Raw genomic sequence first — 12,917 nt, forward strand, 5'->3', positions numbered from 1 at the left:
TCTCAATAAAGCTAAAATTCTCAATAAAGTTAAAATGATGACTAAAAATTTTTAAAAGTAAATTAGATGAAATAGATTTGCACATCCTTAACACAATAATCTTAAATATGTTAAGTAAATATGTGTAAAGGATATCCCCACAGTATATTTATGTTATATATACTTAGAGTATGTATAGATTATATAACCCACATATATGGTATATTTATATATACTCCTATATGTACAGTGTGTTCCCATTAAAAAAAAAAGTGTGTGAGTGTGTATATGTAATTATACAGGGAAGGAGGATAAAGAACCACCAATGGAGATTACTTCTGATAGTTAAATGGTGGGAGGGTTGGGGGGAAGGGATACGTCAGGGGTTGAAAGGAGACACACTTTTATTCTATCTTCCCTTTTCTGGGTTAGAATTTTTTTTACCATATGCATATATTATTTTCAAAATACTTTTTAAAAAGATCAGTCTAATACAGGAAATAACTTGCGAGTAGGCAGAGCCCTTCAAAAATGGAACATGCTGCCTTAGGCGGCAGCGTGTCTCTCAGAAAGCCTCCAAGTATTGAATGGACGCACACTTGACGGGGATCCTGTGGGACCAAGCGTTGGACAGGTATACACATATACACATATTTTACACAATGCAGTTTACCAGCTACATCGACACTATGGATGGATTTTTGCACAGATAATAGAGAATGAGAAATCCTTTTTGGCAGGAATGTTAGTTTGGTAAGAGCCTCTGGCTATTGTAACAAAATACAGAAAGTAGGTCTGTTTTTCCTCTGCCGTGAAAATTGGTTTGAATGAGTGAAGCATTTGTCCTCCACACCTACAGAAGCTGCCAGTGTTACAAAAAGCATACTTCCATGAATGTGAGAGAACACCAGAAAGTCTCAGAATACAGTGAATTATGAAGTATTTATCAGTACTTTTCAGAAGTTAGGTAGAGTCAAGTGGTATGACTCAAGGGGAAAAATGCCGCGCTCTGGCCAGTAACCTTACCACCAGTAAGCAATTTCACTTCAGTATTTGTTCTTCTTTGTAGGTAAAGTAAGAGCCTTCATCTCTATAGGCTTTAAACTGAAATTTCTAACTTGAATCTGTTGTTTCTGTTTGGCACTCATCTTCGCCTCTCAGTCCTGCAGCACCTTGAGGACTCGAGTGTACTTTATGTCCTTTAGCGGGTGGTGGTGGTGGCAGACTTGGTGCTGAGACGAGCAGGGCTCTGGTGGAAGTGTGATTAATTTACCTCTTTCTCTTCTGCTCATTATACAGCAGAGGGAATATCAAACAATGTGTTTTTTATAAACATAAATTCTCACTTTTGAAATTTTTACTATAGTATTTTTAGATTTCAAATGTTAGACAAAACATAAAAACTCCACAAATTTTGATTACCAAATTGATTTATGTATGTTCCCTTCTCAATGTGAGAAAAGTACTTTCCTATGACTCTAGTACCTGGCTCAACTTATTTTTCTACTCTGAAAGTGTGTTCCAGGAGCTTTAGAAAGATCAACTTCACTGCAGGAGGCAGAGACATTTCTTTTCTCTTTATTACCCACACCATACAAATTAGAGCTCAGAAAAGACCCTTGCTTAAAGATTGGCACTGTTGGGCTCACCTCACTTTGTACTGTAACGAGCGCTGTGGAAACTGTAAAGCCTCACACCCATGTAAGTTAACATCAAAAAAGATACATTTTTCAGAAAGGAACAATTCTTTGATTTGACTAGAACCAAGTTACAGAAATACTAGAACGAGATTCTGTCACTGGCTGATATGTAAGTGTGGGTCCACAGCGGTAAGCAGAAGGAAACGAGAGGAAAGGCTGCAGAAGAGCACCCAGCCCGCCACAGGGCGCACACAGATAATGCAAGGGGACAAAGCCACACGGATGCTCAGAATTCCACAGGTATGCACGTGTGTTTACTGAAAGCGAGCATGGCTGTTACAGCTATCTGAAGGCCGTCAGTGAAGAGTAGCAATTTGAGTGGCAGATTCTGAGGAATCCCGCTTTTATGGTAGGCTTTGAATTCTCAAAGCAGAGCCTCACTCATCAGCAATTTTTTTTCTTTTATCTTCAGGTGCCTTTAGAAGGTGCTCCCTACAGCTACCCAGGTATTACTTCATTGTTTCAAGTTATTTCTAATTATATCTATATACGGTGATTTCTTTCCCTATAGCTCCCTGTTGGTTTCATTTATTTTGAGTGATCTTTTAGCTCCACATTTCTCAAACTGAGGCACACGCGGCCCCCACAGCAGTGTACCAGGGGTTATATGAAACTGCAGGATAAACTTGAAGCATCTTTCCAGAGGGTTTATCTTGAAAATCTGGAAAGACATTAGAGGGTTGTGGTTAAGAGTATGGGCTCTGTTGTCAACTTCATAGGTTAGAATCTTGACTCTGTGACTTGTCCTTTGGCAAGGAATTAACCTATCTGGTTCCTAAGCATTTTAATCTGAAAATTAGACTACTACTAGTGGCCTATTTTAAAGTCAGTTGCGAGAAATAAACAGGCATTCAGGACAGGGCCTAGCACATAGAGAGCGCTCAGGAGGTATTGCTTATTATATATCTTAATATTAGATTATTCATCTTTTCCCCCTCTGAGCAAATATAAGCAAGGATGGAGCAGTAAGCAATGCTGAGGGTGGATTCAGATAGGGACACCAGGGATAGTCTCATTGAAAAGGTGACTCGATATAGACCAGAAGAAACTGAGGGAGGTAACTGGATTCTGGGAGAAGAGACTTTCAGACAGAGGGAACAGCAGGTACAAAGGCCCTAGGGTGTGCCTTCTATACTGAAAGGAACAGCAAGAAGGCCAGGAGGGCTGGAACAGAGTGAGAGAGGTGGCGAGTACAAGGAAAAGAGATGGAGGAGGGGCAGCGGATGACATAAGGCTTTGTAGCTTTTACTCTGAAGGAAACAGACAGCCATCACGTGTAGAGGAGTGGTCTGATCTGACTCAGGTTTTTAACCACATCTCTCTGGCTGCTGAGCTGAAAGACCATAAAGAAGCAAGGGTGAAAGCAGGCAGGCTACAGTAACAGTCCATTTGAGAGATGATGGTGGCTCAGACCAAAGTGGTGAGACAATGGGGGTGATGAGAAAAGACAGGATTCTCGATATACTTTGAAGGTTAGAGTGGCCAGGATTTACTATCGAATTAGATGTGAAATGTGAGAGAAAGGAGTCCAAAGCTTCTGGCTTAATCACCAAAAAAATAAGCTGCCATTAACGGATATGGGAAGATTGATCACAGGAAGAGTAAGTCGGAGGGAACATCAGAAGCTGTTTCAGACACAGTAAACTGGAGGTGCCCAGTAAATATACAAATGGAGATGTTAAATAGGTAGATGTTAAATAGGTAGTAATGGCCTGGAATTCAGGGGTTAAGCCCAGGTTAGAGTTACAAATCTGGGAGTCATTAGCATATAATGATATTTATAGCCAAAGAGTCCAAGGATTGAGCTCTGAGGCTTTGATCTCACTTCTCTGAACAAAGGAGTGGAAGAACAAAGAGATGAAAGATGAGGAACATGAGGGAGAACCAGCAAATAAAAGGAGAAGTGGAAATCCTAGGAGTCAAATGAACAAAATGCTTCACAGAGAAGAAGGTGCCCCACTGTGGCAAATGCTGATCAAGGGAGATGAGAGCTGAGAGACGGCTGCTGGGCTTGGTAACAATGCTGCCACCGATGATCTTGACAAGAGCAAATTTGGTTGACTGTAGTGGGAAAAATCCTGACTGGAGCAGATTCTAGAGAATGGGAGAGAAACTGGAGATAGTAAGTTCAAAGTAACACTTTATTTTCACACTCCAGTTAAATGTGAATACTTTTGTCTACTTCAAGAGAAAATTCCCCATATCAAATTATCTTCATAAAAAAATTTACTCTCCATTTAATAACAACTATCCAAACACAGGAAATCTGTTACTTTGATGAAAGGAGAGTAAGAAAAGAAAGAGGACTTTAGGGGAAGAACAGGAATTAAATACCAGTGGAATAAATAATGGTATATTAAAATTCACACACTGCTGAAACTGAACAAAAATGGTTCCAGTTTAGTCATAGATATATGGAAAATAAAAAGTTCCAGAACAATTTCTAGTGGAACAGACTTTTAAACACACACACACACGCACACCTGGGCTTCATCACTCAGAGATTCTAAATGAGTAAGTTTGGGCCAAGCCCTGGGCATTTTCATTTTTTGAAAGCTCCATAGGGGATTACAAAATTTCAGCACTACAGCCCACCTTGGGTTGAGAATCGCTAGAATACAACTGTTTAAAACACAAAATAAGCCAAAACAACCAGGCTCCTCTAAGAAGTTCAGCAGTAAAATCACTACTTCAGAAATTTTTAAAAGGACACGTAGTACTAGTAGCAGCAGGGGCTGCGTGCTGCCTGCGGCCGACGATACAGGATTTTCCAACCTACATTACTTGGAACAATTCACTGGGGACACAGAGATGACTAAGACGTCATTACCCTAAAGGACTCACAGCTGGTCCACAAACTTGCATCGATATTCAGGAAAACAAACACTTATCCTCTACTTTCTTATCTGAATGAATTTAAGTTTCCTATGGAAGATTAAGTAACTTAAGGGGTCAGACAAAATATATGACGGAAATTATCTCTACCAATATCAACTAGTCGATTTCAGAAAAGGATAATCAAGTGAGAGAGATTTAAAACTAACATTCTTATTCACAACTCCAAACAGAAAGGTTGCATTAACTGATGTTTAAGGGAGGCTGAAAGAGACAAGTATCAGAAATAGGATTCAAATTTCTCTTTGAGTTGGATTATTCTAGCACTCACACCAATTTAGACTTTGATACGAAATAAGACTAACAACGTCGATTAGAAAAATGAGAAGAGAATTCTTTTGGTCAAAGAAGGCAGATTTACTATATTAGTTGGTTCACTCATCTCTTATTAAAATGTTTTTTTATGAATTTTTATTTGCAGAAATTTTAAAGGGAAAGTCAACAACACCAGTGCTAAGACAATAACTGAAAAGAAAGTGTTATAAACATTAAGAAAACAAAAACACAAACCAGCACTGATTATTCTGAAGATCTGACAACTCTATTATCAAACGTCAAGTTATACAATAACAAAACTGAAATTTACATGAATTCTCTAAAAGGTTCTTAAGATAGTAGTATTTGAGGCAACGTTTAAAGGATGAAATAATAATGCTGATACCCAGTGAAATCAAACGCACAGCACTAAGGCCAGCACGGCAAACGACCCCAGCTTCAGCATCGTTATTACCTTGTGTGTAGGCAGCATCATCAGATCCCATACTCAACTTCCGTGCTTCACTTATTCTATCCACATGCGCTAAGGCAGGGTCCGTGAGGTGCTGAATATTCTCCGTTTCTACATAATGATCAGGATGATTTAGAAGATTTGCAAGTTCAAAGGTAGGGGACACTACCCCTGGTGAAACTGCAGGGGGTTTATTGGGAGAAACTGTAATTTTGAAAGTATATTTTGTATTGGGTTGAGTGACCACCACTCGAGGAGAGGTTGCAGAGTTATTACCTACTGCTCGACTTTTGGGAGGGTGGTGATGAATAAAGGCAGGACCCATGCTCACTTGCCCGGACATATTCCTGGAGGCAGCAGATGCTCCAGAGTTTGTGGATATGAAGAGGGTGGGCTGATTCCGCATGACCTGCTCATCTCCTGCGGTGGCATTAGCGGAAATATAGACCTTAGGTTGACTACGGGCCATCACCTCATCAGTATTTGGGGGACTGGCAGCTATGTAAACAGTGGGCTGATTTCTATTTAAGGTCTGGCTGTTGACTGAAGGGGAACTGCTGGAGGCTCGAGGTCCAGAAGAACGCAACTTTGAAGAACTGTTTCTTTGTGGGGGTTCAAGTTTGATTTCGATCTGGTTTTTTCGAGGTCCTGTTGAAATATTCTGAATGTTATACTGGCTATGAGCAGAAGACTGTGAGCTACCAGATGAATGAATTGTTGGCGGTTGTGGAGTAGTGGGTGAACTGATGGGCATGTAGACGTGAGAGGTCTGGTGGCCTTGCTGATTTGGCTGCTGGGCTGAGGTATGTGACAGAGGATTAGATGCAGGATAAGTAGTCCAGGGACCAGGTTGTGAAGGTTGATAGACTTGTTGAGGGTTCATGGGATTAAATTGAGATACCCAGCCAGAATGCTGTTGTGTCTGCCGAGCTGTACCACTAGGAGGTGTAATGTAAGGCCTAATATAGATAGAATTTCCCTGTGGACTGTTAAGTACAGGTGGAGGTACACCATGTATGTGCAAAGATGTAGGAGTATTACGACCAGTCTGGATATTTGGGGCTAACGTTACCATAATGGGATTAAATCTGGGAGTTTGTTGAGAAAGGTTAGATGTTCCTTTGCTGCCTAAGTGAAATCCAAGATGTGGTGTCGAATTTGAAGCACCAGACGTACTGGACATTCCAAAAACATTAAAACCTTGAGGAACTTGAGCTGGTGCTGTCTGTGGCTCCTGCTGAAATAGCTCATTATTGGACTGACCACCTTGAAGTTGTCCATCACTAATGCTGTGCGTTAGAGTCCTACTTCCATTCATTCTATTTCCTTCTCTTCCATGGTGGTAAACATTCTGTGACTGCAAGTCCAAGTTGAGAGAAGTCATGTGATTGCGTAGACCAGAAATTCCAGAATCATCTGAAAAATTCAAGTCTCCTTCACCATAAAGATACCTTGTACTCTCCTGGGAGAGAACTGCACAGCAGGCATCCAGGTTATTATTATTCTATAAAACAAAACAAAAACAGCTTGACGTTAACAACCAGAAGCTAATGTTTATACTCTTATCACTACTAAGATATTATGTGATTAACAAGTGATTAGTTAATACAATTATAACAGATATATTTGAACCTTCTCATTTGAGAAGAACTACTTTTTATGCAAATGGATGAATTAGAAATCCTCACTACTAATGCAATGTAAAAGTTCTCTGCCTAGCAATAGCTAAGTAAACCAAGTCATTTTGCTGTTTTAGGAACTATTTTATAGTAAAATAGATTCATGCAAATACAGTAAAATTACAACCTAATTAACTATGCAATTTGAATGTTGAACAAAATATAACTATTCAACTTATGCATACAATACTGTGTAATTAAATATTTTGCACATTCAAGCACTATATAAATTCTTTCAAACTAATCATCTTTTAAAAAATTATATTCGTAGCATTTAAACAAAAGTTAAAGGTTTATATTAGAAATTTTGTGGAAGACACTGTTACAAAAGCAGATTGGGATTAAATAATTGAAGATTTTGAAAAATGAGTCACACTGGAGTTTGGACTTTAATATAGGCAATGGGGAGAGGCCCTGAACGTAAATGAACAGTGAAGTGAAGACCAAAGGGTGTTTTGGGAAGAGAAGTCTATTGATACTTAAGATGAATAGAAAAAGAAAAATTTTTTGACAAGAAGACCAGTTAGAAGATATGAAATAATAATGTCTGATAGTAGAAACAAATTATGAAAAACTACAAATAGTCAACACAATTTGGCCACAAGAGGGAAAGAGAATTCAAAGAGAGCTGGAGGCTTACGAATATGACAGAAAGGGGACGTTTTTAGACATAAAAAAGATGAATAACCAGGTTAAAATGTCTGCAGGTGGGTTTGATATAAGATAAAATCTTAGTAGAGAAAACTGAACTAAAAACGCATCGTGAAGTCTTGTTAAGAAATGACAGTCCACAGTTTGAACAGGTAATGCAAAAGAGAAGGTTAGTGAGAAAGGTTCGATGCTTTTCCTCCCCAAACCAATAGTTCAAATTTCTAATGCTATAAAAACCCTTTTACCCTACTCATATTCTGAATTGATATATATTAATTTTTCAAATAAAATTTAAAAATTCACCACAATCTTTATCAACTGATTAATCCTTATTATAGTTAGACGTTATTTTTTGCCAAACCTAATTGGTGCTTTTAGCTTCAAGCTAATTTTATTGCTATTCCTAGTAAATTCTTCTCCCCTTTGAGCTAAAACTCACAAAGACATCATCTTCTTCTCATCTCCTTTCTGCCAATCCTCCCAAATTAAAATGTATGTTCCCCACCAAATCCAAGTCCACATTTCCTTTTGAAAAGCTGATACTTATATTTACAAAGTCTTCCTCTCTAATTCTCGAGTGCTCATAAATCCCTTCAATCCTTTATAATCTCTGATTATTTAATATGTTCTAGTCCTGGCTATGCCATAACTCACATGCCCCTAGGTTATTTACCCTCTGCAGACATCATTTTCTTATCAGCAAAACATAAAAGAACTTACAGGGATTTTATAAGGCTGTGATAGAATAAAAGGAAATGTACTCTTTATTAAACTTTTATTTCAGAAAATTTTTAAAATATGCAAAAATAAGAAGTAAATATGATAATCTCCCCTATATTTATCATCCATCTTTAACAATACCAATATATGGCAAATCTTTTTTCATCCCATGTGTATGCCCCAGCTACTCCCCCCATCAAGCTAGATCAAGTCTCAGATATTTTGTTTTCATCTGTAAATACTTCAATACGTATCTTTAAAAAAACAGAGACTAAAAAAAATAACCATAGTGCCATTATCATACCTTAATCAATACTTAATATCACCCAATATCCAAACAGTGTTAAAGTCCCCTGATTGTTTCTTAAAACTCTTTTTAATTTAAATCGGGAAATAAGCAAGGTCCACATATCTCATTTGGTTGATATGCCTCTTAGGTTTCTTTTAATAATTAACCCTCCTCTCTTTTAAAAATTTTCTAGCCATTTGTTTGTTGAAGTACTTTGTCCAGTAGAATTTCCCATATGGACTGGGTGACTGCACCCCGTGGTGTCAATATCCCCTGTAACTCATTGTGAACTAGCAGTTATATATAGAAGAGTGAGCAGGTGCACATATGAATTGTTGTCAAGACTCTTCAATAGGGTCTATTTCTTATTGCATCACACAAGGAGGCACAACAATGTCTGCCTGTCTTTTTGTGATCTTAAAGCTGAGTGGTGGATTCTGACATTGTTAGCTTGATCCACCTAATGATTTTTAGTAATTACTGATGATCACTGTTTTGAAATTTTATTTCATTAGGGGTTGCAAAATGGTGATACTGGTGATATCCCAATGATAAGATTCTTTCTTCATGTATTAGATGCACTTGTTCCTCAAAGAACTTGCTCTCTTCAACTATTTGGTTAGTCTTTGCACAGAAGAGGCAGGATAAATAAATTCTTTCTTTTTACTGGTTTTTAGAATAATGAATTGGTACCTTAGCAACTTCTAAAGGTAACTAAGACATTTTTAGTATCACTATAAATTCCTGTATCTTTAACATTTTGTTGTGTGTCAACCGATTGTGGTCATCATATCCTATCCTTCGGCTAGTGGAAATGACTTCAAGGTGGCTCCTGTGTACACACGACATGAACCCAGTAGTCTTTCACAGCTTCCTTGCTTCCTGATATGACAAGGTGTCCAAGACCATCTTGTAGACTTCCTATCCCAGACCTGGAATCACCTATTTCTCAAGGAAGCCCTGGGTACTTTTAGGGGGAAACTGTAGAGGACTTCCTTAAAGTGTATCAAAAAGGGGAGGATGAGTTTTTAAAAAGTTGACAATCACTGCTTTTTTGTATATTCACAAATCTGCACTCTCTCCAAAGCTATGAAAGCGTCTGAATCATTATTTCCAGTTTTTCCTTCATTTTTCCCCAAGCTTCTTGCACAGACACAGAGACTATAGATAGCATCAAAGTATACACTATGATCATCTTTCTCAAACTCTGATTCATTTGCTCCTTCAAGCAGTATTTACTGAGCATCCATTAGACAAGTATAAAGGAATACAATTGCTGCTTTAAAGACTCTCACAGTGCAGTAGAGTAGATCTACGTGTTCACAAATATAATGCAGAATGGTAGGTGTTTTAAGAGAAATATGGATAAGGACTATGGGTGGAGGTCATCTGAGAAGGCTTCAACAAAGGATACGGTACGTACACACTAAGTCTTACAAATACTAAATAAACAATATTTAATGCATTACTTTGGAAAGAGCAATTTTAAACTTACAGATTCAATCATCATATTAAGAAAATTAAAAAATGATGAAAAATTCAGCTAAAAAAGAAAAAGCCCAAAGCGTCAGCTATGCAACATTTTCACATTATTCTAAGATTTAATTACCAAATATAAGTAAATGTTAAAGATATGAATTACAACTGCTGACGATATAGCTATCTTTTTTTTTTTTTTTTAAGGATTTTAGTTTTCCTTTTTCTCCAAAAGCCCCCTGGTACATAGTTGTGTATTTCAGTTGTGGGTCCTTCCAGTTGCGGCACATGGGACGCCGCCTCAGCATGGCCTGATGAGCGGTGTCATGTCTGCGCCCAGAATTCGAACTGGTGAAATCCTGGGCCGCCAAAGCAGAGTGCGTGAACTCAACCACTCGGCCACAGAGCCGGCCCCTCAATATAGCTATCTTAGAGAACCTCCAGCACAAGGAAATGATGTGAGTAGTTCCAAACGAAGGGATCTGAGCAGTAAAGTCAAGAAGAGAACAGAGTATAGATACTTCTGTTCTCCTCCTAAGAAGGAAGATGGTTAAGAATACGTATACAAAGTAGCAGCGTGGCAAGATCCTTTAACTACGAATTTTTTTTTTTTTTTAAAGATTTTATTTTTTTCCTTTTTCTCCCCAAAGCCCCCCGGTACATAGTTGTGTATTCTTCGTTGTGGGTTCTTCTAGTTGTGGCATGTGGGACGCTGCCTCAGCGTGGTCTGATGAGCAGTGCCATGTCCGCGCCCAGGATTCGAACCAACGAAACACTGGGCCGCCTGCAGCGGAGCGCGCGAACTTAACCACTCGGCCACGGGGCCAGCCCCTAACTACGAATTTCTTATATTTTGTATTCTATGTTTTTTTTCATCTAGAAAAGTTCTAAACCAGTATACATAGGGAGGATCTCTCTAGAGAAAAGACAGAAGCCTACCCAATTGAAAAAGGGAGACCAGCTCCCAAAAGAAAGGCTATCACCAAATCAGAGATGTCTATACTTACATTTGGAGGTAGCTTAATTTGCCTTTACAGTTTAAAAATATTTCTCCCAATTCGGGAAGACTTACACCCTTCTTTTATCCCCAGAGGAGCCCTCCTCATTCCTTTCTTGTCAAATTTCTTGTTATATCAGCTAAAAAGCACATTACTTGGATGTCCAGACTGATTATCAACTCAGTTTAAAACGGTGTGGTCTGCCTCATGGATAATTTACAAGCAAAACATTTTAGTCATCACTAGGTGCTGGGAAGCACACCGCAGGATTTGTTCTTGTGAAATCAGATTAACATAGTGAAGACAATATTACTGGGTGCCCAAAAGAAATTCAAAATCATCTATTTTCTATTTCTGGGTAAAGTTGAAAACACGTTTTTTTTTTTAAATAGACAATGCATTTACACAGATCAAAACAATATAAAAAGATGTTTGTTTTGAGAAGTCTCACTCCCATCTCCATCCCCATCTTGCCTGTTCCCTCTTGCCCACTATGGATAACCATAACCATCTTTTATTAATTTTGTTTTTAATCCTTCCAGTGCTTCTTTATGGAAACAGGAGCAAATACACATACATGTGTATCTTTATTCCCCCTGCCCTCAACTATATATACTGTTCTGTGTTTTGTTTTCTTAACTTAATATATGCTGAAGATCATACTGTAAGGGTATGTAGAGTTCTTTATTTTATGAAAATATTTTAAATAATTCTATAAAGGGCTTTATATTTTATTCCCATTAAGATATTTCAAAATCTCTACAGCTGGGCTATCAAGAAAGTGTTCTGGACAGTTCTTTCAATACCAGGTCTTAACAAAATTTTACTGAAGAGCCTACAATATTTTTTTCTATTTTTCAATGACTCACTAAAGACTCTCAGTATACGTCTTATTTTATCAGAAAATTCTATTTGAAAAGTTAGAAGAGGTACCTGAGTTCTAAGGGGAGACACCTTCCTCCCAGTATCTCTGCTCCTCCCCATAATTTCTTTAGCTTCTGACTCCACCCTCACTTTTTCTTTGCTCTTTCATTTTTTTCTTTCACAGTCTATGTCGACAAGTGTGGACTATTAATTCATTCACCAAATATTTATTATGGTTCTTCTACTATTATTACTGTTATTAGTACTGGCTACTAACATTTGTTGAGCACTCAGAATCAGAATCAGGTATCCTACTAGTGGCTTTACCTGCATTATCATATTTAATTCCCTGTGACTTTTTTTATTCCCACTGTACAGCTGAGAAAAATAAGGGTCAGATAGGTTAATTAAATTACTGCTAGTAACTGTCAAAACTTGAACTCAATCTGCTTATCATCAAAACATATGCTATTTATTATTATTTTTAAATTTTATTTTTATTTATTTCCCTCCAGCTTTACTGAGGTATGAATGACAAATAAAAACTGTATATATTTAGGTTGCACAGTGTGATTTTTTAAAGGTGTATGATGAGATGATTTAATATATGTATACAATGTTAAATGATTACCATAATCAAGTTAATTAACACATATACTACTTCACATAGTCAACATTTTTTTGGGTGGTAAGAACAATTAGGATCTACTCTTTTAGCAAATTTCAAGTATATAATACAGTATTACTAACTCAAAACATATGCTCTTAAACACTGTACTATAGAAGGAGCCAGGCAAGTTCAGAGAATTCCCATCAGCTAAGGATGACTACAGAATAGTGTGTGAGGAGGAAGACCTGGGAAGCAGTTAAGGCTGTAGAAGGCAGGACTCCAGATCACTGTGTGCTCTAGACAAGATATATGGACTTTATTCTGAAGGG

General features: G+C 37.8%; 1 protein-coding gene across 4 annotated transcripts in view; it reads right to left on the reverse strand.

The window, feature by feature from the left end:
• Positions 1-12,917, reverse strand: part of TAB2 (TGF-beta activated kinase 1 (MAP3K7) binding protein 2) — a 78,828-nt gene that overhangs the window by 21,019 nt on the left and 44,892 nt on the right. For all 4 annotated transcript variants that reach the window (XM_070602959.1, XM_070602958.1, XM_070602960.1 and 1 more), the window contains one exon: positions 5,305-6,805. In XM_070602959.1, coding sequence (XP_070459060.1) covers positions 5,305-6,805 — 1,501 coding nt within the window. The remainder of the gene's footprint in view (positions 1-5,304; positions 6,806-12,917) is intronic.

The sequence above is a fragment of the Equus przewalskii genome, chromosome 32, assembly GCF_037783145.1.
Source record: "Equus przewalskii isolate Varuska chromosome 32, EquPr2, whole genome shotgun sequence".
Lineage (NCBI taxonomy): Eukaryota > Metazoa > Chordata > Mammalia > Perissodactyla > Equidae > Equus > Equus przewalskii.